The following is a 26506-nucleotide window of genomic DNA, read 5'->3' on the forward strand; positions in this document are numbered from 1 at the left end:
TCCTGTCTGGGGAGAATAAATGAGGGAGACCCGGAGGCCAGGAATAATCTAGGGAGATGCAGCAGCAGATTAATTGCACTCAGAAATTATGAGTGTGTGTGGTTAGGCAGAAGACGTGGCGTACTGCACTAACGAGGAGGCGTGGCCAACGAGAGCTTTAGCTGATGAAAGAATTAATGCAAACTCACAAAAACGTGACCTTGCGCACACACTTGAGAGACAAACAGAAGTGCTTAGCACACACGCTGGCCGTTTTCAGGGCCAGCTCCTCCGAAATAGAAGAGACTTACGTAAGCTCTTTACTCATCTTTTGTTTGTCAGCTGATTGCTCATGGGTGTTACATAAGGAAATCGGCATGATCGTGTCATCTATGGCCACTTGAATGACCTCACTGATGAGTTCGAAACAATGAAGCCTTTTAGCCGAGATGAGCGGTCATGTGACCACACGCATGGTAGATAAAGAAGTAGGATTACTGAGGCTGCTTTGATTGAACTTTGTGTTTGCTTGTAAATAAATACAGCAGCCCTAAAAGTACTTGGACAAATATGGACACTTTAAATGTATGAGTTGAATTCCCCTAAAAAAATATCCAATCATGAGGCATCTGCAAACCAATTTATCTCAACTAACTTAACTCTTCCCTGCCATTTACAGAACTTTCCGTCATTAATGAGACAACACTTCCTCACCATTGACAAAGTTTTTCGGCTTTCCGTGTTTTCACTTTTATACTGTAGGGGGTGCTATTACGCATCTTCAGAAAACAGTCGCCGGATCAAAACACAGATTAAAAAAAGGAGCAAACAAGCAATAAAGGCATTGCTAATGCACATTGAAGTCTTTAAAAAAGCTTTTTGTTCAAAGTGTTTCTTTTTTATGAAACTTACCCACATTCAAGTGCTGATAAAAAAGAGTTAGAACAAAAGAAGCTAGAACAAAACGTTTAAAGCAGAGACTGAAGTTCTGTCTTTTGATATAGTGCATGTTCAGATATCAATACAATAAAATATTCTGGAGGCTGTGAATGTTACTTTCAATATATCTATTGTTTTATCATCAACAAAGTGTTTTTATTTGCACAAAAAAATTGTTTGTGCCATCTTTAAATGCAATATATATATATATATATATATATATATATATATATATATATATATATATATATATATATATATATATATATATATATATTAGAGTAAATGGAAAATACCTTTATGTGGTATAACATAAACCTTTAAGTTTATGTTTGAATTTCAGTTATGTTATTCAGTTAATTGTCTGTTTGATTCTGGCACAAGTAGAAAGAAACTTGTGATTGCACTAGCATTAGCAAAGTTATTGCTCATTGAACAAAGCAACATCCTTCATAATAATAATCATAATACTTGCAGTTATTCACATCACAACCTAAGCATAAGCTCTACTCTTCTGCACAATGGTAACGGTCAAAACAATTCTTTCAAATGTAAATGAACATTATACATTAACATAAATGAACATTATACATTAACAGATGTTTCCCTTCACTCAAAAACACATTAAACAACACTTCATTTCAATATTAATCTCCATTTCCAGCCATATGCAAAGCATGCTGGGAACTAACAATGGTGTCTCTAAATAAAACTGCACAATTGAGCTAATTCTCTTAAAATAAACAAGTAATCTTATTTTCCTTAATTTTTCAGCTTAATCTGTTCCTCAATTCAAGTCTCCAAAATTGCTTACATTTCCTTTAAAAAATTAGGAAAGTGTATCTCTTGTTTTTATTTATATACAGCACTGAACCACACTATTTTTAATTATCACCTTAATTTTTTTTTGTGTGTGTGTGAAAATTACAAGACCCATGAATCATTTTTTACAGTGTCACTCCTCAACCGCCATACATTTTGTTCTAAAATACAGATAATGATCAATTTAAATAAATTACCCCCTCAATGTTATTTAATTAGTTTTATTCCAATGTTATTTTAATTTCAAAGTAATAAAATAACACAAAGTTATTTAAGTAAATGCAGTTATAATTAATTCCAATGCAAAACTCACTGAGCAAAACTGTTGCATCTAATTCTTAATCACTCCTCAAATGTTTTATCATCGAGTCTGCACCGTTCTGGTCTGAAGATCTTTCCTGCAACACTAAAGATTCTCTCAACAGGTGCAGATGAAGCTGCTATGGCAAGATGGACATGTAAATGAATATCTTAGAACTTTTCTTGAATTTCAATTCTGCTTCCTTTAATTCAAATTCGAATAGTAATTCTACATCCTGTTTTTGACATCAATTCAAATTCAATAATTGAATTGGTATTTAGAAGCCCTTCTCAATTCAATTCTGAATTGTGCACAAGCCTGTTGCAAACACATCTATTATTTTAGTATTATTTATATTAATTAATATTTTGAATGAGCTTTTATTTCTATATTTTCATCTATAGTTTTTTTAAAGTAATTTGTTAATGCCCTTTTTTATTTTTTACTGTTCTTTATTTTAAATATTTCTATTTAGCTTCAATTATTTTCTTTAAATTTAGTAATTTTAGGACTTCAACTTAAGCTTTCTTCTATTTCAATTAGTTGGCAATGCAAAATTTCTAATAAAAAAAGTATGTTTGTGTCTGTGTATGCATATCTGTGTTGGGTATGGGCTGTGTTTGCGCCTCTTTGCAAGACTAACCTATCCAACCAAGCTAGCAGGCTCTTGGCGGCAGCGATGAGGTCCACTACAGAGGTCAGAAAGTCATTAGGAAGTTTTCGGGTGGCTCTGCCATCATAGTGACCTCCCCTCCGTCGGCCCGTTATGAAGTTCTGCAGGTTCTTAGCTGATGCATTCAGCTTATGGGTCAGAGTTTTCAGGTTCTCCGTCTCTAGTCCATAGTTCTGAATAAGAAAAAGAAAGTAAGACCATCAAAACCTTCACGAAAGAGCTAAATAAACTTTTTTGTGAGCATGGCTGTGATGATAAAGGTATGTCCTATAAATAAAGGTTTTTTTAATCTCTCTTTTCAGAATTTTCACTTCTTCTCCAGCTTATGTAATACTGTAGCTTAGCCTTGAAACTCCGAAATGTGGTACTGCATATATTTTTGGCTCTTGTGTGACAAATTGCTTGTGATGTTCTACATTTGTAAGTTGCTTTGGATAGAAGCATCTGCTGAACGATTAAATATGGATGTAAATGTAAATGAAACGGGGGAAGGTAAAGGGAAGGTCAGAGGCACTCTGTGATGCAGTTCCAAGTTCACTGGGAAAAAAAAGTAGTTTGAGTGGTTTTAAATAATGGAGGAAAGAAAATGGAGAAGGAGAAAAGGCACACAACCCACACTATATTACCTTGAACTTAACATCGTAGTTCAAATGAAACTATATAAATACCTTGCTATAAAAATATACAAATACATAAATATTCATATGTTATCGTGCAAAAGTTCGGGGTTGGTATATGATAATTTAATGTTTTGAAAGAAGTCTCTTCTGATCACAAAACTACAGTAGAAACAGTAATATTGTGAAATATAGTTACAATTAAAAAAACTGTTCTCTCTTTTAATATATTTTAAAATGTGTTTTTGTGATGGCAAAGTGGCATTTTCATCATAATTACTCCAGTCTTCAGTGTAACATGATCCTTAATTCAAATATCATCCTAATATATGCTGATAGTGCTCAAAAACTACTCTTATTATTATCAGTAAACATAATGTGCTGCTTAATATTTTTGTGGAAACTGTGATGTGTTTTCATTTTTCTTTTTAAATAAATATAAAGTTCAAAAGAGCAGCATTTATTTGAAATAGAAATATTTTGTAACATTATACATTTCTTTACTGTCACTTTTAATGAATTTCTTTCAAAATTTTAGTAGAGTTTTTAATTTATTGAGTTTTTTTATTTAACTTGGTAGAGTTTATTCATCAATGTATTTCTCCATCTCTATTTGGAGTGCTGAATTTCTGAATCACTTACAGTTAAGTGCAAATATTATGAATATGTACTAGGCATATTTATATCAAAATGCTAATTTTCTCTAGCTATAACTAGTGGGGGAGGGGGAGCAGGCAAATCCCTCTACCCGATACCCCCTAACGGCCATATACTGTGACAACACACTGTACGGATCTCCTAGAATGCCTTGCTGCACACAAAAGCCAGTGGGGATCTGTCATGCAATAGAACCAGCATGAGGGACAGATGAGTAATCATATTTAATGCAGCAGGGCTCCATGTTGGACAAACTCAGAGAAGCATTACATAAGAGGCTTTCAGGCACTAGCTGGACTTAAGCACATGACATAATAAATAGTGGGAACAAAAAAGAGGAATACAGGGGGCCAAGTTTGCAAAAGCATTGGCTAATATACCCCCATTCACCCTCCTTTTTCTGCCCTCTTCCTTCATCCGCTCAGGACTGCTGTGTTCCTTCTCTCACACTTTTCTTCGCTCTCCCTCTGAGCCTTTCTCTCCTGTTTTAATTTGCTATCCTTCTCACCCGACTGCTGCCAGTTTTCTACCCACTCTGCCCACACAATCTTACAGACGCTCCGCCTCTCTTTCCCTCCTTCTGCATAAGCGTCCTTATTTCTCTTGTACCCCATCAGAACAGCCTGGAAACCGTGTGCAGAATGAGAGTGGGGAATGGAGGGATAATTCAAGGGATTTTGAAGGATTTAAAATGTTTGTTTTGGCTATTATTAATTGCACAGGATGCAATTACTATAAACATACAGGCAGCATGGGAAAAAAAACAGGGTCAGGTGCTTCAAGAATAAATATAATAGTGCTTGAGTACTATTAACACATAATTATAAGTATAGTATAAATTAATCTTAATGCATAATTTAGACATTAATTATGCTTATCCGCATTCTATTTTTATTCATTTTGACATAAAAAAAGTATATGCATTTGTTTAAATATTACATGGGAACTATTTAGAACAAGCATATTTACTTAATCGCCTCACAAGCATAATACTTTTATAAGTATAAACCTGGAGAAATAAACTATGGCTTGCTGCAAATAGAAAAAAAAGTAGTATAGAGTAAAATTCTGTATATTTATTCTTTTTGTGCTTTTTAATTTATTTTATGAAAATGAAAGCCTATCTTGAAGACAGGGTGGATGTAATAAATGTACATAATACAAATTAAATAAAACACTAAATTGTGAAATATAACACGACTGGAACACAGTATTCCACCAATCTGCATCCAGAATCAAAACTTTTGTAGTTGCTATTATGCCACTATTATGCCACTTGCAACTTGTTATTATAAAAACATTACACTGACATAAACCAAAACAGTTTCTCAACAAAATGCTGTAAAACTCACTTTCTCTGTAAAGATACAATGTGTCTTTGGTGAGAACACAATGCACCTGTGTGTGTGTGTGTGTGTGTGTGTGTGTGTGTGTGTGTGTGTGTGTGTGTGTGTGTGTGTGTGTGTGTGTGTGTGTGTGTGCGTGCGTGCGTGCGTGCGTGCGTGCGTGCGTGCGTGCGTGTGTGTGTGCGACCTGGTAATCCCTACGTTATGGGGACAAAATCCCCACAAAGATGGCAATATCCGAAATCCTTGTCCTTGTGGGGACATTTTTAGGTCCCCATGAGGAAAACATCTTATAAATCACACAGAAGGAGTTTTTTTGAGAAAGTAAAAGTGCAGAATGTTTCCTGTGATGGGTAGGTTTAGGGGCAGGGGCAGTGTAAGGGGATAGGATGTACAGTTTGTACAGTATGAAATCCATTACGCCTATGGAAAGTCCCCATTAAACATGAAAACACGACATGTGCGTGCGCGTGTGTGTGTGTGTGTGTGTGTGTGTGTGTGTGTGTGTGTGTGTGTGTGTGTTTGCTCACCAGTGCACAAAGCAGGTCCACAGCCTCCAGAATAAGTTCCTGGTGGCCAATTCGAGAAACGCCCAGATCCTCGAGCTCCTGATGTGTGATTCTCAACAGCTGTTCACCACCCACCTTCTCCTGCTCAAAGTTCTTAATGTACTGCTGCAGACAGTCATCCAAGCCTTGAAAATAGCAACAAACAGCCAAATTAAAGTTGCACTATGTAACATTTTTTAGTAAAATACCTTTAAAAAAAACCACTATACCAGTGTTATATTTTTTTTTTCAGTTGAGTACTTACAATATCCCAAATGTTTCCAACTATTTGCAAATCATGAGAATATTACCTTTTTAATCAAGGAACTGGGACATGTGAGGAAGTCTCTTGTCAATTGCGTCATCAATTTGTGTTAACCTCAGGTTTCCGGTTTTATTTGGCAGAAACGCTTTACTCTTACTGCAGTGTGCAACAAGTGTCATAGCAGCCGCCGAGCAAACACATAGAGTAACATCATAAAATAATATTTAACACACTCAAATGTATCCAACATGGTCAACTGAGCTGCGTTACCTCATACTAATGACAGGAAAAGCAGAAAGGGCGCCGGCGACTGTGGCATAATAAAAGTCCCGCTGCTCGCGAGGTGTGTTTTTCATTCAATCGCTCCAGCGGCCTTGCTCAGCTCCCGCAACACTCGATCCTTCTCTGATTCATACTACAGTAACGTTAATAATCACATCAATAAACTTGATTTCTACCCGAGTCCTATCCTGATTCTTTTTCACCGGCTGTGAGGTGAAGACCACATGTCCCAAGATTCAGAGCTCAAACTAGGCATCATCAAACCACAACTTTGTTTTAAATAGGCGACCTCTAGAGGACAGAAAAGTTACATAGTGCACCTTTAAAACATTCAAGCCGCTAGACTAGAGCATCACGGATCATGCGTGTTCAGTTACAGCATAATTTGTTTATTATACTATGAGTTATAATCTGATTAAATATGGCTAAAACAGAGATTATAAGCAACTACAGCCTCATATATACCCAGCATGAGAATGTTGGAGCCTATTGCGTGTTTACATGGTTACCCTCAATGTGTAGAGCACACATAAATATGCTCTCTTTGACAGTAGTGAGGGATTGTGAAAATTTTGGCACAGCTGTTTAAACAGACTTCATTTTGTGGACCGATCCAGACACACAACTTTGAAATGCTTTGCTGTCACGAACAGACGTCAGTGGACTTCAAGCACTATTGTCACTAATAAGGGAAGACCTGTTTGGCGAGCGCTAGCTGTTGTCTAGGAAACACATGCCTCCCCCGTGCCCCCTACCCTTCATCTATACTGATCCTTCACAATTGTTTTCTTCTCCCACAGATTCGCACAAAACATCATATATTTATAGAATAGAGACAGAAATTAATTCACACATTCAGCTGAACCAGAAGCATTATGTTGTTTTGAGATTATTTAAGTAGGTAGTCGTGCAATTATATAGTACAGTCTTTGTCTAACCATTCTGTGGGTTCCAGACTGCAAATAAAATGGTCTCAAATGTGATAAATTAATAATAAAAAATGATAATATCAACTCTTGTTAGGAAAACTTTGCAAACATTTGCAGTTTCTTTGCGTATCATCTTGTGAGGTGGTGTTTGTTATCAGCGTGCATCAACGTTTCAACAGCAACAAACCCAATGTCAGATTCACAAACAAAAGGCAATTTCTTTGATTCAGTTATTTGTCAGTCAAAAAGATTCATGAAAAATTGAAGCCTCAAATTTGCTCATGAGTCAGTACTCAGTAAGTTGTAATGGGTTCACAACTTACACACGGAACTGTTTTTTTTAAAGATATTGCATGTCGTATAATAAATTGTATCAATACATTATTTTACAAAACCATTCTAAGGGCACCGGTTGGGACTGTAAATAAAAAACGGTCTCAAATGCAAATACAAATGCAAAACAAAAAACAAAAACAGTTGTGAGAATCCACGCACAGTTTTTTCATGTATTATCTTCCATGTACACCAGCATTAAGGAAAAAAAAAACATAGTTTAAGCCTTGATGTCCGATTTTTTAAAAAGTATCTTATGAACTGGTTCTTTTCAATGAGTCAGTTAAAATATATTTACGAAAAAGACTTTAATTTCTTATTTTATTCTAACTGTGTAGTTTGTACTTTTTGTCACTCTTGTGTATGTGATTATTTATATAGAAAATCCTTTACAGGAGAGAAGTTTCATTTGCTTACACAGAACCTGGCCTCCAACAAGCAGCACCTTTGGACCCCTAGCATTTTCCATGTTCACTTCCTCCCAGCTCACTCTTTCTGTCCTCAGCACTATTCATTTCCTCTCCACCTCCCTTAAATTCCCACACATACTTGCATTTTCTCTTCCATGAGGTTTCATTATCTGTATGCTCATTCCACAACAAAAGACGAGGATGGAGAGCATGTAAAATGTCCCTTTCATCAAACCCCTGATATTCATCTCTCTGTTGCATTCATCTAATGGACCGTGAGGAGAAAGTTCAGATACCAACGGCACGATTCAAAACTGCTGAAAGCGAGCGTTTCACGGCTTTGCATGCAATTTTAGGGCTTAACAAATCCACTTCTTTACCAAGCTGATCTAAACCCGTTCCAAATGAAGGAATCATCATGTTTGTCGCTTTAAGTTGCTATAGAGACAGCATAGGGATGGAGCGTTTGTGTAGGACCTCATTACCAAGACAAAACTGGCAGTGAGATGAGAAACTTATATGCGAGACGTTTGAATTGACAAATAAATAAATAAACATCTAATACTTGCATCAATGGACTATTCAGAGATATAGCTTTTGTAACGTTTGCATTGTAATGCTAATGAAATATTATAGGAATATTATTATTAAGACTCTAAATGGATCTGCAGTACGAGTGCCGTACCATGATAAATACGTAACAGAAACAAGTGCTATTTTTTAGAATAACTTCCACAATGATAATAACTAGCATCATGAAACTGTCTTTTTAACAGTTTAACTAATCCCTATAGTGAGTGTTGCTTTTCCTGTGGCTGAGCAAGACAGGCCAGCTCACACAGCGCCAGTGTACACAAACAGTAAACTCATTGATTAGGAGGACATTAATCTGCTGTTAATTGTAGCCGCTGTGGCTAAGTTGTGTTAAACGCTACAAAGCAGAGTGCCACACGTTCATCTGGGACCATTAATCTCTGTCAAGCGAGGCGGATGGTCGGCCAATAGTTTGAACCGAGGAAGATGAAGCAAGAGGGTGAGAGTGTAAGTAGGTTAAGGAATGAGTAAGTAATGAGAGAAAGTTGTACTGAAGAAGAAAATCTGATTGTAGCTTTGCAGTATGTTGACTACAGTGGCTTAGAAGCCGGTCTTCCACTTTAACGGTGACCTGAAAACCTCTAAACTGTCCTGAATCCATGATTTGGCAAATGTTGTGGCCCAGTACCGAAAGAGGGATTGGGAGTTTCATAACTCAAGCATGGATGAATAGAGTTAAACAGATAAAAAAAAAAACACTTTCTAGATTTATCAAAAAAGTCATAATTTACTTGTTACAAACCAGTTTTCTTCTTCCTCTAAAAGAGGAAATCTAAATGGTTTCCCCATGACCTCCTTTCCATGCAATTACAGTGAATTGAGATTGGAGATTTCAAGATTCAAAAAGCTATAAACCCAAAATTACCAATCAATTCCAATACAATTCATATATTTGTTTACATGTACATTATATGTATTCCAAACAAAACATCAGCGCTTACACAGTGCCTAGTCACCACATTCAGCTCAGAGAAGCTGGAATCTAAACCTCTCTACTGAACTCGCAAATCCGTCATGTTTGTAGTTTTTTAACACTTTGTATCCGCGTTTGTAGTTCTAATCGAATCCTTGTCCAACTCGCAATGGGTTGTGGATAATATCAGCCGTTAGAGTGTGCGTCCATCTGCACTCCGAATTCTGACGGGAAATAGTAAACCATCCGGGTATCTTTCGAATGCTCATTTCAACATACCACTATTTGGGACATACTAATTCTATTTTCGAATACTATTTATAATGGATAGTATGCAAATTGCGTTGGGTGGAGGGATACACTATTTCCAAAAGTATTGGGACACTCCTCCAAATCATTGAATTTGAGTGTTCCAATTACTTCCATAGTCAAAGGTATATAAAAGCAAAACAAATTCACAAGCTCACACTTACATATAATTTATGGAGAGTATGATTTTTTAAAACTATTTATTTGTATGATACCGCTGCAAATAAGTATTTGAACACCTGAGTCAAAATCATTGTTAATATTGTGTACAGTAGCCTTTGTTTGCAATTACAGTGGTCAAAAGTTTCCTGTAGTTCTTCACCAGGTTTGCACACACTGCAGGAGGGATTTTGGCTCACTCCTCCACACAGATCTTCTCTAGATTAGTCAGGTTCCTGGCCTGTTGCTGAGAAACACAGAGTTTGAGCTCCTTCCAAAGATTCTCTATTGGGTTTAGGTCTGAAGACTAGCTAAGCCATGCCAGAATCCTGATATGCTTCTTACAGAGCCACTACTTGGTTATCCTGGCTGTGTGCTTTGGGTCATTGTCATGTTGGAAGACCCAGCCTCGACCCATCTTCAATGCTCTAACTGTAAGAAGGTTGTTCTTCAAAATCTCGCAATACATAGCCCCGGTCATTCTCTCCTTACTACAGTGCAATCACCCTGTCACATGTGCAGAGAAACACCCGCATAGCATGATGCTACCACCCCCATACTTCACAGTAGGGCTGGTGTTCTTGGGATGGTACTCATCATTCTTCTTCCTCCAAACACGTTTAGCGGAATTATGACCAAAAAGTTATATTTTGGTCTCATCTTTCTCCCATGACTCCTCTGAATCATCCAAATGGTCATTGGCAAAATCAAGACGGGCCTGGACATGTGCTGGTTAAAGCAGTGGAAACTTCTGTGCCATGCATGACTTCAAACCATGATGTCTTAGTGTATTACCAACAGTAACCTTGGAAACGGTGGTCCCAGCTCTTTTCAGGTCATTGACCAGCTCCTCCCATATAGTTCTGAGCTGATTTCTCACCTTTCTTAGGATCATTGAGACCCCACGAGGTGAGATCTTGCATGGAGCCCCAGTCCGAGGGAGATTGACAGTCATGTTTAGCTTCTTCCATTTTCTAATGATTGCTCCAACAGTGGACCTTTTTTCACCAACCTGTTTGTCAATTTCTCCGTAGCCCTTTTCCAGCCTTGTGGAGGTCTACAATTTTGTCTCTAGTGTCTTTGGAAAGCTCTTTAGTCCTTCCTAGAAGAGTTGAAGCTGTTATAGAAGCAAAGGTTTGCTGTTGCGGTATGTAATGAAAAGAGTAATTTATTGTGTCATATCCAATTGAGAAGGAAAACTGCATGAGGAGGCTGCGCACTGTGGCTTGCAAGTATAGTGATGTCAGTTTATGAATGATTTGTCACTCTTTCTGCATTAGCTCAAATTGTTGTAAAACGCTGGCTATAATGGTTGCTTACGCACTTGATTGTAGATAAAATAAGCTCTCTTCATACACATTGTGCTTTGTGTAACTTCACCAATATGCAGCATTGATAATATAGATTAATTCTACTGACTTGATGACTTAATTCCGTTCAGTCATTTCATTCCTTTAGAAATACTGGCAGTTAAAATATAATTTTTCAATGGCTAATTTCTCTGTCCACGTCCACATATGCAATATTTGATCATATTCCAAATTAGAAAGTCATTATAATGCAGCAAAAGAACCGTTCATGACCGACTATCACAGAGGTGTTTTACCAGATACCCGAGAAAATAAATTTAGAAGATACAGGTAAAAGAAAATATAGAATTTCAGTCATGTTCACATATAGCAAGAAATAATATTATTCTATCCAATTGTCCAATGTTGCTTATACAGTATTAGATGTTTGTTTTTAAACAATAAATTAAACAAACATGACCATATGCAAACTTTCCAAAGAGTTTGCTACAGCCACAAAATAACATGTTAAATAAATGGTTTAGTTTTGCTTTTATAAATTGAGAATGCATGATCATATTACAGATACATTCATTTTCCTAAGTTGATTAGTGTTAGGCCCCTCCGTAAGAGTATGCATCAGATTTTTTACATTTTTGTTATAAATTTATGTCATCCCTGCTCATTAAAACGATACAGAGATTGCACAGTGATACAGTATGTGGCCAAATAAAAATTACTTTCAATAATCTGGAAAATAGGTAACATTTTTAGTTCACCCAAAAAGAAAAGAAAAACACCTAAAAATGTAACACCCTCATGTTGTGTCAAAATCCTGTATTAGTTAGAATGTCGGTAAACTAACCAGTGCTTCTTCTATGTTCAACTTAAAGGGATAGTTCACTTTGAAATTAAATTTTGATATGTTTTAGCTTACCTCATGGGCATCCGAGATGTAGGAGTATTTGTTCCCCAGTAGTTTCAATTTTGATCATTTTAGGTCAAACCGTTCTTGTCTGTGCCTCACATAATGCAGGTCTATGGTCACCACCTCAAAGAGCATACACAGAGAAGTCCAAATTAAACAATCCCCCATCGTAAGTACACACTGATGGCCTAAGACACGAAACGAGCGGTTTGTGTGAGAAAACGAACAGTATTTAAATTGTTTTTACCTCTTGTACACCACTACGTCCGACTGATCCGAGGGCGCAGGTGCGTGTTTCCTGTGGTGTACAAGAGGTAAAAACGATATAAATACTGTTCGTTTTCTCACACAAACCGCTCGTTTCGTGTCTTAGGCCATCAGTGTGTACTTACGATGGGGGATTGTTTCATTTGGACTTCTCTGTGTATGCTCTTTGAGGTGGTGACCATAGACCTGATGCCCATGAGGTAAGCTAAAACATATCAAAATTTAATTTCAAAGTGAACTATCCCTTTAAGAAAGTCATATTGGATGATGGGGGTGAGTAGATAGTGACAGAATTTTCATTTTGAGATGAACCACCTATGGGATTTCATTAAAGTTCATGTGCATGTATAGGCGGATGTCCCCAAAACTTTTACCAATATAGTGTATATAAAAAGACAGCTGACATAGGCTACTGTATATCATGGCACTGAGCACGTGTGCAAGTTTTTTTTAAATCAGATTGAGAAAGTAGTCAATTTAAATGCTTCATTTTTTCACATTGATCAGATTATATCAGATCTGCACCATCCCTTTCAATCGGGTTCAAATTTAATTTGGATTGAGCTCAATCAGGTCAATTGAAGTGTAGAAGGATTTTCAGTTGGACTGAGCTATCATTTAGATTACTGACAGATTACTTGGCTCAAGTTGGCTGCATGTAATTGAATGAGTTGAATTCATGAACGAATTGTGAACTGAATCAGCCAATTCACTGGTAAAGAGCAAATCTCAAAAGAACAAATCGTTCACGTTAGACATCGCCGCTTATTTCGTGTTGAGGAGGAGCAACCATTACAATTGAAAAAAATGTCCAAAAGAAAGTACTACTGGTTTGGAAGTCAATGGGAATGCTGTGATGATAACAATAGAATTTTGGGGAAACTATCCCACTAATATTATTCCTCGGTGGTATTATGCAGAGATCTGCCTGTTATTTGGACACTGCAGCACACAGTTATTTTACAGTGTCTGTCAACAAACAGCGCAACAGTCTGTGTCTGGTCATTACGTGTGAAATCCTGTTGCATTGTTCGGTTAAATAGAAAAACATGCATTTAATCAAGGCTTTATTTGAGCTTCATTGTGTGCAGTTTTATTGGATTTACAGTTTTATTGCCATTATTCTGCTATGGGGGGGGGGGGGGGTCGAAGTGAGTCACAGCAAGCACTGAGGGGGGCAGGAAAAAAAAGAGCATTGAGGGAAGGTCACAGGGCTTCTGCTGACTGGCCCTCAGAGGCATCAACCTGGGGGCATCACCACTGAACTGTATGCTAATGATAGAGCTGCAACATGGTAATCGCAGCATGCTAGGAAACCTGTGAATATAGAATAGGAAACACAGCATACATCCATGAATTTACACAGAAAATGTACTATCTAGATCAAATCTTTCATTGGAGCCATGGTGCAGTGGTAGCGTACATTGCTCTTGACACATTAGTGACAATGCACTCACAAGGGTGAAGTGTGATTTGCATACAAACCAGAACATGACCGGATCCCATTAACCCCTTTCTTTCCCCAGTGATTTCTCCTTTACTGTACTATCCAAACGAAGTCCAAAAATGAAAGAAAAAGCACATACAGTGAAATATAGGTCGATTGATAGGTCGAGTCAGTACGTTTTTTTTATCTCTTATGCTCAACAAGGCTGCTTATGTGATCAAAAATACAGTAAGAACATTAATATTGTACACTATTATTACAATAAAAAAAACGTAATATATCGTAAAATGTCATTTATTCATGTGATGGCAAAGATGAGTTTTAGGGGCCTTTACTCCAGTCCTCAGTGCTGCTCAATATTTTTGTGAAAACATTTTTTTCTTGAACTGAATGAATTTAAAATAGAAATATTTTGTAACATTATAAATGTCTTTACTTCCACATTTGATGGACATTAATGCATCCTTGCTGGATAAAATGATCATTTTCAACAACAACGATGACAAATACTGACCCTAAACTTTCAGGGTGTGTTGATGCTTATTGCATTATTTTATTGTCATGGATGTTACTCTGACCAATGTACAAACAATCTACATGCATATTATAGCCGCTGTCCACAGAAAGTCCAGCAATGAACTCAACATGTTTACTTTGGGCTTAATCATAACAGTTGTTTTTAGTATATTTTTTAAGGTACCCATTTTGGGAAGTGCTTATAGATGTCAAATATGCAAGCCACAACGAAATAAACCCGACAAAAAGTTCCATATGTTAGAAGCTACGAGTACAAATACCCAATAGGAATAGCCTTTACAGTTTAAACATGAACATTTTATATACTGCGAGTAATGCAAGACCTAGACACCAGTCAAACACATAATCCAGAGATGAAAATACAGCATTTAAAGAGTGTTCTGGGGAGATGCATTTTCATATACAGCACAAAATCCTGAGACTTAAATAAGCAAAATGATTGCAGTCTACTTGACAAATCTGTGCTATTGTGTGTGGCTACGTGGGCAGCATATACCCATGCAGACTGATCATAGATGTTCTGCATGCTGCATAATGCTCTTTTAGCTTGATAAATGCTGCTGAAGCGATAGTTTTTATTTCATTTTGTCATCACCCTCATGTTGTTGCAAAAGTAATCCGTAGGACACAAACACAAAAAGAGAACATTAGTAGAACGTTAACGCTGCTCTTTTACATAATTAAAGCAAATGGTGTCCAAGTGCTGTCAAGCTCCAAAAAAATTATAAAAAGCAACTTGAAATTATTATAAAATATATATGTTTTATTTTTGAGTAAACTATCGCTTTCATTGTGGAAGGATTGTGAGTGAAACTTTGAACGAATTATTACATGTCGCTGATCAGAAGGCATCACACAGATATACACAGACACCATAATCTCATAGGGGTTTAACATAGCCGTACACTGGTACACATTCACATAAACACTTCATCTTCTGCTTCCTTTCGGCGTGTCTAAGCAGCTGATACAGCAGCATGCGGGTTTTGTCTGCACATAACAGACAGATGCCGATTAAATTCCCCAGCTTTTTAGAAGCAAACATCAAAAAATGTCTGAAGCTTCTTACATTTCTTTATATGACCCTAAAAGGTTAACTTAGAGAGCGACGATGTACTTGTGAGCATGCTTTTAGTGTGCAAACAGCATAAGAAACCCTCTCTGGCATTCCCTTAGGGAGGAACACCGCCTCGCTATAATTCTTTATGATTCCTACACTGCCTTTTCATCTTGCATCTCGCTTATCATTCCTTGACAGTTTAGATTTGCTCCAAATATAAGGATGTTTGCACATTTAACAGTTCCCAACCTCTAGGTATTTGCTTTCACCGCACATATAGACTGTGATCTAAATCACAAGGCATAATGTAGAGCAGCTATGTTCCGGCATAAGAGCAAAATTAAATGAATAACACGTAAAAAGCAGTTTATCATCATCCATTTGAGCCATTGCCTTATTTACCCACTCAAACACATCACACCATCTGACAAACTAAACTCAAGCCAAGACATCCTCACGTGCAGGCATACAAGTGCACATTGTTGTACGTTTAACAAAGCTGGTTATTGCTGAAAAGCACACCTGCAGTCATATTCTCACACAAGCGTGCACATTGAGTACCAAATTCCTATTTTGTGAATCCACACTGGAAGGAATGAGATGGAGACACTGATCTACCTTTTTCAAAAACATAATAACTTAAAGGCAAAACATTCAGCCAAGTGGAACACTTTCCTCATTTGAATTACAAATGACTGTCTTCCTCTTTTTTCTTAATTCCTGAGAAAATAAGCCAGCCCATTACACTCAAATTATCTTTCTATAAGGAGTTTCCCTTATCTAAAATGTATTTACAGCGTTGTAATAGGCCTATAGTGTACATGTTCCATAATGACACACTGTTTATCACATCACCTAAAACAAAATCACAGACAAACGATAGTAAAGGGATCATTTGACTGCCTTTGTATAACAGTAAACAGCACATTCAAGCAAAACAACTGTAAACGGTTTCTTGACATGTCAATCAAATGGTCTGCTATGAGGGTTTTTTTGCAGCAAAGGCTGCAATATGGACCAGGCCTTTTGTCATTTAATAAAACAAAAAGCTTCACTATATTTTTTTCACACAAAATAGCATAAATTCTGTATTCATTCTACAGTAAAACCCTTAAATGGATAGCTTTTTATATCAAAAAAACATATTGATGTGTAATTTGACCATAACATTTTGTGTATAAAAAAATGTTTACAGTGAAAATTAAAACAAAATTAACCTATCTGGTTATGTTTTTATTGAAATATTGTGTTCTTCTTTTTGTTCTAATGTGGTTGTTTATGTTACAATGCATCATGTTTTAATCATTTATATAGTGACGTGTTTTGTGTGTGAGAGAGTGTGTTGCCCTGGTATACCTTGTCCTACATTATGAGGACAAAATGTCCCCAGAAAAAAGGCAGTATCTGAAACCCTTGTCCTTGTGGGGACATTTTATGGTCCCCATGGGGAAAACAGCCTAAATCATACTAAGTGATGTTTTTTGAAAATGTGAAAAATGCATAGTTTTTTGTGATGGGTAGGTTTAGGGGTATAATAGAATATACAGTACAGTAAATCATTATGTCTATAGAAGGTCCCCATAAAACATGGATGCCGTGTGTGTGTGTGTGTGTGTGTGTGTGTGTGTGTGTGTGTGTGTGTGTGTGTGTGTGTGTGTGGTGTGTGTGTGTGTCGCTGCTCATGTAAAAACCCATTTTCATGAACTTCAGTGACCATGGAGGAGCCATTGAGCCTTTAACTGCCAGAGGGGTCCCAGCTGATCACTCAGCCTCCACGTGACCCGTCACTTTACATTCAATTTCATAAGATGACGTGACTACTCTTTATACAACTTAATTCATTAATTTCGTTTTTAAATACATTCTAATATCTTAATCCTTGTACGTGTGTTGGCAATATCAACATCTGTTATAACACCCATCGCTACAAGCTCAATATAAGATAAACTACATCTTAATTGCATGACAGCTAGTGCGCGCGCACTGTCGCGCCTTGATACAGCGACGTTTCTATAAAACGAGTTCAAGCAAATATTGTACGCAGACAAAAATATTGACAAATAGGTAACATTGGCATTTTTATAAACCACAAACAATATGCAAACACGAGCCGTATTGTGTGTACATAATTTCCTTTATTATTATAGCAAAATATATACGAATGTAAAATGCATACCTTTCATCCATTCGACCACCTGGCTTGTTGACCACCTGCTTACAGGTTCCATGACCAGAGCCATTGTGGAAGTTTTTGCAGACGGTGCCAAACAAAGGTGGGAAAGAAGCGCTTCAGCACACCCCAGATCCACTCATGCAGAATTCTGCCTGTTTTTCATCCGCTGCATGTTTAGCTACCCTGCAAATTCTGCCCTGTCTCTTGGAAAACGAAGCGTTGGTGGTCTTTCAAGTTCAAAGCATTGCTCTGCATTCCTTCGCACTAGTCTTTGTGGGAGAGCTGTCAGAATAGCGTTAGATTTCTCTTGGTCTCGCGCGAGGGTTTATCCTCGTTTCTATCATATTCTTTCACGTTGCGATGCCTTTACTCTTTCCATTCCTTATCCAGTATATTGAGACGTAGAAGAAAAACAACGGTGAATTCACGCAGCTGTTTGCCTCGTCTCAAGCTGTTACCAGTAAACAGTAGTCTGCACGCGCGCCCCTCGCGCACACTCGTATGACTCGCGCCTCGTCCATTCTTGCCAGTCGTTGGCTCTGGCAAATGAGCCGTCATGAGGGCCAAGCAGCGGAAACATCTCCATAATCGAGCTGTGTGTGCCAACCAGAGTATTAAATGAACGCTCACAAATAGGCTAGTATTAAAAGATTGGGGCTGTGGCTTAGCTATTTTATTGTTTGCAGATTAATATGAGTCATTTGCTTTGAAGCTATAGGCTATATGTAGTCTATATATATATATATATATATATATATATATATATATATATATATATATATATATATATATATATATATATATATATATATATATACACACACACACTTAGTAGATTAAGATTATTTGTTTTAAACGACCAGTCATAATTAATTTTATTCGTTATTTTATGAAGAAAAGATGCAATAAACAGAGATCATCATGACTGAGACCATCCCTATTCCGTCCCAACCACTCGTTTTGTGTGTAATAGTGGTGTTGGATAAATTGAGTAATTTTAATTTTTGGGTGAACTAACTCTTTAATACAACATGCATCTATTAGATGTGCACGCGCGCGCGCGCGCACACACACACACACACACACACACACACACACATACACACGCGCGCGCGCGTGTGTTTTGTGAATTGTGGGGACTTTCCAGGCGTAATGGATTTTACACAGTACAAACTGTACATTCTATCCCCCTACACTGCTTTTGCCCCTTAAACCTACCCTTCAAAGGAAACATTCTGCATTTTTACATTTTCAAAAAACATCATATGTTTATAAATCAATTTACATTGTGGGGATACTGGCTGCTCCACACAAACTAGGTAATCTCAGGTTCATATTACATTGTGGGGACATATACAAGTACACACACACACACACACACACACACACACACACACACACACACACACACACACACACACACACACACACACACACACACACACACACACACACACACACACACACACACACACACACAATCTAAAGGAACATTAATATCTGGTATCATTAAGACTAGGCCTGCATTCAATTGAATGTATGCCTAAAATAGCAATTTCCATTTATAAAAATGTATTTTTTAATAAGGTGTTTTAAATGCCTGCTGTCCTCAAAACTGAAATGACCTATAGTCAGGGCTTTGTGCATGATCATTCAAGGGGAAACATACAATGCCATCGGCTGACTTTCATGCGACTAGCCTGTCCCAATTAAGTCTCTTTCTTTAAAGAAACATTGTGCCAAACAAAGAAAAGAAAAAACAAGACGTGCAGACAAGCCAGTTTGGTTTGTTTGTTAATTATGAGATAGTGTTTCCAAAAAGAAATATTCTATTACAATTTACTTACGCTCTTGTTGTTCCAAAACTGTACTTTGTTCTGTGGGACATAAAAGAAGATATTCTGAGAAATGTCACAGTGTCACAGTCCACACACATGGACTCACAATGCATTTTTGTACATGAAAAGTCAATGGTCACCAAAATTATTTAAAATGCCTATTTTTAAGAAAAAAATCCTACATGCTTGGAACAACATGAGGTTGAGTTAATAATGACCGCATTTTCATTTGTGGGTTTTATCATAAAATTACAACTTCAGTATACTCCATATAAAGATCTGCATTGTGATTACTGAAAAAAAAAAAAAGATTTATGGATAGCAACAATTTACCTAAATAATTTACAAACAAATTTTGTGGATCACTCCCAGGCAAAAAAAAAAAAAAAAAAAACAACAACACTAAAAATACCTTTTAAAAAATACCTAAAAATAACAGAGATATATTTCAGTGCTTTATGTTTATTTCCCATCTCATGGGAAAATAAAGGGGAGTGCAGTGCACTGACAGATGTTGAGAACCATTGCTGCCTGCAGGGTTATTGAGGCTTTTAAGAAACGAGGGGAGGAGAAGAGATCAAGGTTCAAGAACTGCTCCATTAAGACTCAGACTCACCATCTGCAATTAGAGTTGGGGGCTTAAACCACTATAACAAATCTACAGCATGTGAGATCAGTGCCGTTCACAGGGGGGAATTCAGGCCTTTTAAATATAGAAACAACACAGGGATCAACACAGGATCCTTCACCACAATGGTATTATAAAGGGTATAAGTCAAGTGTCTTCAACCTTTTTACATAAAAGGCCTGTTTGGGAGTCGGGACTCCCTGTTAATTATAAAACATATAGTTTAAAATAAATTAATAAAATAAATAATATAAAATATTCTTAGAGCTAAACTTTTTTTTCACACAAAAAATATAAGAAAAATAACTGACAGACCCCTGTTGAAGACCTCTGGTATGAGTACGATTATGATGGATGGATGGATGCACTTTTTTGCGCTTCAAACTTTTGGACCCCGTTCACTGCCAGGATATTAATTAATTTAAGTACAATTGTGTTCATCAGAAAGAAGAAAGTCATATACGGTTTGAGGTTGAGTAAATAATGGAGTAATATTCATTTTAAAGTGAACTAATCCTTTAATGAAATAAGCCTATAGGCTACTGAATAAAGAACACAAATATAAACCTTATCATATGCAAACCATATGCGACAAAACACACAAACAGCTGAAAACATCTAAATAAAATTTTGATCCGTTCCTAGAGACACTAAGAAGCTGATAGATACCTGGTTAATACTAAGATCTACGTCACTAAATATTCGTACTGCTGTCTCTTTAAGAAAAATAAGGAAGTAGCTACATAACTTCAAACCGAAAGTGGTATGGTCAGATCATACTGTATAGGTGCGCTTTTGCTACATGTTTGTGCGCTGTAAATTTTAATATACACGGGCTTGCAGTGGCTTAGGGCCCAGAAATTAATCATAGATGCAAATGCTTTAGGATAAAAGATATAACTTAAAAGTTAACCAACCGGTTTATTCGTTTTGTCTTCTGGAACCAGACGTGGATCGATCGAGAGGATTGCCAGAAACACTGAAATAAAGGTAAAATCACAAAGGCCTAGATCAAATTCACATATAAGCTCCTATAATGAGAAGGTAACGTTACAAAACTTTCTTATAGGCCTGCGATGAAACGGGCTGACCAAATATTGACTTATTTCTACAACATAATGAACTTTTTACACACTGCACAATGGTAAACCAAGTGCTAACGTTATATGGTCAACAACATTGATTGGACCATTGCAACTTGTTTTAATAACTACTTACACCACGTAAAGATTTAGCTTTAGTTGTGTCGAGTCTCCTAAAACGTACAAAAGTAGGCTACGATAAAAGTAAAACTTAGTTTATGTGCGTGTACAGTAACATGATTATTTAATTGTAACTACAGAGGCGGTTATGATTGGCTGGCAGTTGCATAACAAATACTCGCTAGCACCATTGTTTCACACACACACACTGCCTATAGAAACGGAATAAAGAAGAACACAAATATTAACCGCGAATTAATGTAAAACGTTACTTAACAAGGGTTTAGAAAATGTAAAACTTTACAGTAACAAAAAGTGATTGCAACAATAACGCAATATTGGAGCCCTCCCACTGGAAGAGCATCCACATGAAAGGAGAATGAAGCAATATGCGTATCGTTTTTAACAGGGTAACAACCGGTAACAACACCAGTCTGCTTCTGACAAGCAGGGAAAAGGTTGCAGTTCGAGATGGACGACGAGGCAATAGACATGGCGTCAGACAACAGTATCCCATTAGGTGTTGGGGCTTCCGCCTTCGGGAGTGAACATGGGGATGAAGAGGGCGATTTCATTCCTCAGAGGACACTTCCGTTCACCCTCGGATACTCCGATCCTGTGGGGTAATATGTTTTTTGGTAATCTGATATTATTGATGTGATAAAGTCGGGTCAGCAAAGAATTTACATGCCATGTTGACGTCCTTTTACACCTACACATGCTTGTCTGTTGTGTAAGTGCGACACCTGCTGGTAAGGTCAGGAACACTCCATTCAAGACTGGACGTGTGTACAGTTCTGTGTTGTTACCTCGGTTAATTGCATCACTTGAATGTCTTCTTCATGTTTCCATTTATATATAATTTACCATGATCATTCTCACCAGACAATACGTGGAGAGAGCAGAGTCCCCTGCATCCAGTTACGCCTCCATGCAAAGTGAAAGCTGGTCTGAAACAAGAGAAGAGCATGAAGAAAGATGCACACAGTAAGCTTGCTTCACCTTTAGTGAGCCTGAAGATTTTTTTGTTTTGTTGTTGAGATGGCAGGACATAGGTTCAGATCTGGACCATATTTTATTTATATAATCTAATCTTGCTTGCAGGATTAATATATTCATCATAAAGTTGATGATAAGTGAATGTATTTTAAAGAAAGGATTTAGACTAGCTACAGTATGAGTGAAAATTATACCTAAAATGGGTTGTTTGAAAAGTCAGAGACTTTGCTCTCTGTGTGCTTGGGGCATAGGTTGTATTTCTTGTAATTCTGGCTGCCCTGGATAAGATTTTCAACTTTCCACAGGGTTCAGTTGTGCAGACGGGATTCGTCTGCTTCTAGCAGTGAATCCTTTGTCAGCGATGAGGATGAAATGAATCTAGATGGTGATTCTGAAGAAGCGTAAGTGAAAGTCACATTATGCATCTGAGCTTTGCCAATACCATGGTCATATAATGGTATACAATTCAGAGAATATTATATATATGGGGATAATATTATATATATATATTAATGTATTTACATAGTTCATTAAAATAGTAATTTTTGTTGTACAGATTCATACACTTATTGTTTATTTTAAAATACATTTTAATGTGGGAGGAAAAATTAAACATTTAGCTGAACCTTAGCAGAACCTTAACTTTCTCTTTGATTAAAGTTAACATAATGTATTTTTGTTTAGATAATATGTTCAAATTAAAATTATGTTTATATACATATTATTTATTTAAGTCGTCCATAAACACACTACCATTCAAAAGTTTGGGATCAGTAAAATTTGTTATTACTTTTATTCAGGAAATACATAAAATGTACAAATATTTACAATATTACAAAAGATTTAGATTTCAAAGCAATGTTATGTTCATCAAAGAAACCGGGCTATATATATATATATATATATATATATATATATATATATATATATATATATATATATATATATATATATATATAATGGTTTCCATAAAATATTTAATTATCAACATTGATATTAATAAGTAAATATAAATAAATTGTCGTTAAGCAAATCAGTGTATTAGAATGATTTCTGAAGGATAATGTGACACTATAGACTGGAAATTCAGTTTTGCCATCACAGGAATAAATTACATTTAAAATATAGTAAAATAGAAAACAGTTATTTTAGATTTGAAATAATAATTCAAAATGTAACTGTTTTTACTGTATTCTTGATCAAATAAATGTGTCCTTGGTGAGCATACGAGATTTCTTTCAAAATCATAAAAAAAAATCTTACAGACCCCAAACTTTACAACAGTAGTGTTAGTGTAGTTTTCATTGATTCTCACCTGAATATTCTAAATAATCCTTTCTTTTTGAAACAAGCTTACGGAAGAAGGCCAGGAAGGAAAGTTTCCTGAAACAGCAAAAAGCTCCTGTTCCTGTAAAGCCAGAGTTGGTGGTAGATCCAAATGAGAAAAGGCATCCAGCAATGACAGTGAAATTTGCTTTCGAGGTAAGGCCTAACAAATGGTCATCCATTTAAAGCAATCACAATATCACCATTAAGTGCCTTCTACAAAGAGCTGAGAAAACTATCATTATGTGCTTCATTCCAGGCCCTCACAACTTGCCTAAAGAAACTCACACAAGATGAATTAAAGCACTTCAAAAAACTAATGTGGGAACGATATCCCGAGCGCTTCCGTGATCCTCTGGACGACCTTGATATTGTGGGTTTGGTGGATAAGCTGCTGGAGCTCTGTGATATTGAGGTGTCTCTAAAGATCACTCTGGCACTCTTTAATGTCCTGAACTTTAAGAAACTGATTGACTATCTGAATGGACTATGTAAAAGAAGTAAGTTTTGTTATTTTGTCCTCACTAAAACATTGCAGTGCATTCCAATCTGTTGTCTTTAAATCTTTCATTATCATGTTCCACAGACGAAGTGCGCTACGCATTGAAATTGGCCCTGAAGAAGAAGTACGAGATGGTGTATGAGGGTTTTAGTCCACAAGGACAACCAGTTCCCTTTGAATCTGTCTATACAGACCTTTACATTACAGATGGCATTAATGCATCAGTGAACAGTGATCATGAGTACAGACCAAAGATAGAAGAGCTCCTAGAGACTGGCAAAGTGAACAGGACACCATTAACTGGAAATGACTTATTTCCCCCTGAGACTACGAGGGCAAGGCACATAAGGTCGGTGTTATCCAGAGGAGTCCCAGGATGTGGCAAATCATTTGCAGTGCAGCGCTTCATCCTCGACTGGGCGGATGGAAAAGTCCACCAAGGTGTTTTCTTTCTCCTTCCTCTGCAGTTCAAGGAACTGAACAAGATGCTGGAAGGAGAGTACAGCCTCCTCTCTCTAGTCTGCACCTTCTATCCAGAGATGAAGGAAATAGACACTCTCGATTTTGAGGGCTGCCCAGTAATGTTCATATTCGACGGCCTAGATGACACTCAAATCCCCTTTAATTTCCGGAGAACATCGTATTGGTGCGATGGGAACAGGTCCTCGAGTGTGCAAGTGTTGATTACCAACCTCATCAGGGGTAACCTGCTCTATAATGCCTTCGTGTGGACCACTTCTAGGGCAGGGGCTCTGGATGTGATCCCACCAGAACACGTCCATCAGCTTCTGGAGGTCCGTGGCTTCACTGATGAACAGAAAGAGGCCTATTTCAGGAAGACGATCGTTGACCAATCCCTCGCTGAGAGGGTGATCGCTCACCTCAAGTCTTCTAAGACGCTGTATATTATGTGCCACTTGCCGCTGTTCTGCTGGGTGGCATCTAAAGTGCTGCAGCGGCAGTTTCAGGCTCTTCCAACATCCGCACAGGTGCCCATAACTCTTACCAATCTGTACACCATTATGCTGCATCATCACACTAAGCTGTCTGTTCAGAAACTACAGAACGACCCCACCGAAGAGACCAAGGATCTTACTGCTGATCAGCTGCTCATTAAGCTGGCAAAGCTGTCCTACAACATGCTCGAGAAGAACGAGTTTCAGATCGAGAAAGAGCATTGGGACGAAGTTGGATTGCCGGAGTCATACCCAGCCATGGCCTGCACCGGTTTCTGCACAGAGTTTTACAGAGAGAAGTACATGATTTACACAGAGAAGGTGAGCTGCTTCGCTCATCCGACCTTTCAGGAATACCTCGCTGCTCTTCATGTTTTCTTCTGTTTCAAGAAACATGGGAAGAATATCCTTGAGCAGAGCAAGCTGAAGGTCTTGAAGGTTTCCTTGGCAGACTTACTCAAGAGTGCAGTTGACAAAGTATTAAGCTCCAAGAATAACAACTTCGATATCTTTCTCCGCTTTCTGCTGGGTTTGTCTGTGGAGGCCAATCAGGAGATGCTCAAGAACATCCTTCAGATCTCTACCAGTTCTAGCCAGAATGCACGGGAGGAGACAACACGCTACATTGCTAAGAAAATCAAAGAAGGCCACTTCCCAGAAAAAAATGAAAACCTTTTGCGGTGCATTGATGAACTTAACCCATGACTGTAGCACTGACGTGTTGGTTAAAAAGAGTCTCATGATGAACTTGTGAGTGATGCTATTGAAATGTCTCTTGCCAAAAGATTGAGGTGGTAGAAAAACAATCTGTTAAGAATGTCTTCCATCCAGGTCTGCGTGGAACGTCTTGTAGTGGCATTTGGATGCGCTTTTCCATCAGTAAAAGACAAATTGTGTGTCTATACACCACAATAATTGTTCAACCACTTTGTTGGACAGTTGTGTTATTGCATTTGGATATTGTTACTGCAGCTTTTTGTATTGAGTACAGTTCATGGGAATGGTGGTGTAAAAGTTAACACATTTAAAGTGTGGATAGTATTAAATGCTTTTATTTGGAATTATTCCATATCAAACATAAACATGCATGAAACATTTATGGCGCTTGAGTCCTTAAAATAAAGACTTGTTAAAACACTATCCAGAATGATAATAGCATATTTATTAGAATATTAAATCTTTAATGAATTAGACATTTTGGATGTTTTAACAGCATCTAAATCATATATATATAAGTATATATATATATATATATATATATATATATATATATATATA

At 37.1% G+C, this 26506-nt stretch overlaps 2 protein-coding genes across 7 annotated transcripts in view; one reads left to right on the forward strand and one right to left on the reverse strand.

Annotated features, from left to right (window-relative positions):
* Positions 1–18375, reverse strand: part of cnksr2b (connector enhancer of kinase suppressor of Ras 2b) — a 44932-nt gene extending 26557 nt beyond the window's left edge. For all 4 annotated transcript variants that reach the window (XM_067423359.1, XM_067423357.1, XM_067423358.1 and 1 more), the window contains exons 1-3: positions 17781–18375; positions 5865–6028; positions 2685–2887 (exon numbers count right to left, since the gene is read on the reverse strand). In XM_067423359.1, coding sequence (XP_067279460.1) covers positions 2685–2887; positions 5865–6028; positions 17781–17844 — 431 coding nt within the window. In that variant the 5' untranslated portion in view covers positions 17845–18375. The remainder of the gene's footprint in view (positions 1–2684; positions 2888–5864; positions 6029–17780) is intronic.
* A 2622-nt stretch (positions 18376–20997) lies between these two features.
* On the forward strand, positions 20998–26368 carry nlrc3l1 (NLR family, CARD domain containing 3-like 1). Of its 3 annotated transcripts, none has more exons than XM_067423911.1 (7): positions 20998–21233; positions 21855–22068; positions 22331–22432; positions 22750–22845; positions 23797–23926; positions 24030–24270; positions 24357–26368. In XM_067423911.1, the coding sequence occupies exons 2-7, from the start codon at positions 21917–21919 to the stop codon at positions 25931–25933; spliced, it is 2298 nt and encodes a 765-aa protein (XP_067280012.1). In that variant the 5' UTR covers positions 20998–21233; positions 21855–21916; the 3' UTR covers positions 25934–26368. The 3 variants fall into 3 exon arrangements, with proteins under 3 accessions (XP_067280012.1, XP_067280014.1, XP_067280013.1); XM_067423913.1 differs by having other exon boundaries at positions 21894–22068; XM_067423912.1 differs by having other exon boundaries at positions 21897–22068.
* Positions 26369–26506: the final 138 nt, after the last annotated feature.

The sequence above is a fragment of the Pseudorasbora parva genome, chromosome 18 (assembly GCF_024679245.1).
Source record: "Pseudorasbora parva isolate DD20220531a chromosome 18, ASM2467924v1, whole genome shotgun sequence".
In the NCBI taxonomy this organism is placed as follows: Eukaryota; Metazoa; Chordata; class Actinopteri; order Cypriniformes; family Gobionidae; genus Pseudorasbora; species Pseudorasbora parva.

Coding starts and splice junctions, on each gene's coding strand:
- nlrc3l1 (XM_067423911.1), top strand. CDS start 21,917: ATGGACGACGAGGCAATAGACATGGCGTCAGACAACAGTATCCCATTA. Junction 22,846..23,796: donor GATGGTGATTCTGAAGAAGC/GTAAGTGAAAGT, acceptor TTTTGAAACAAG/CTTACGGAAGAAGGCCAGGA. Junction 24,271..24,356: donor GAATGGACTATGTAAAAGAA/GTAAGTTTTGTT, acceptor CATGTTCCACAG/ACGAAGTGCGCTACGCATTG.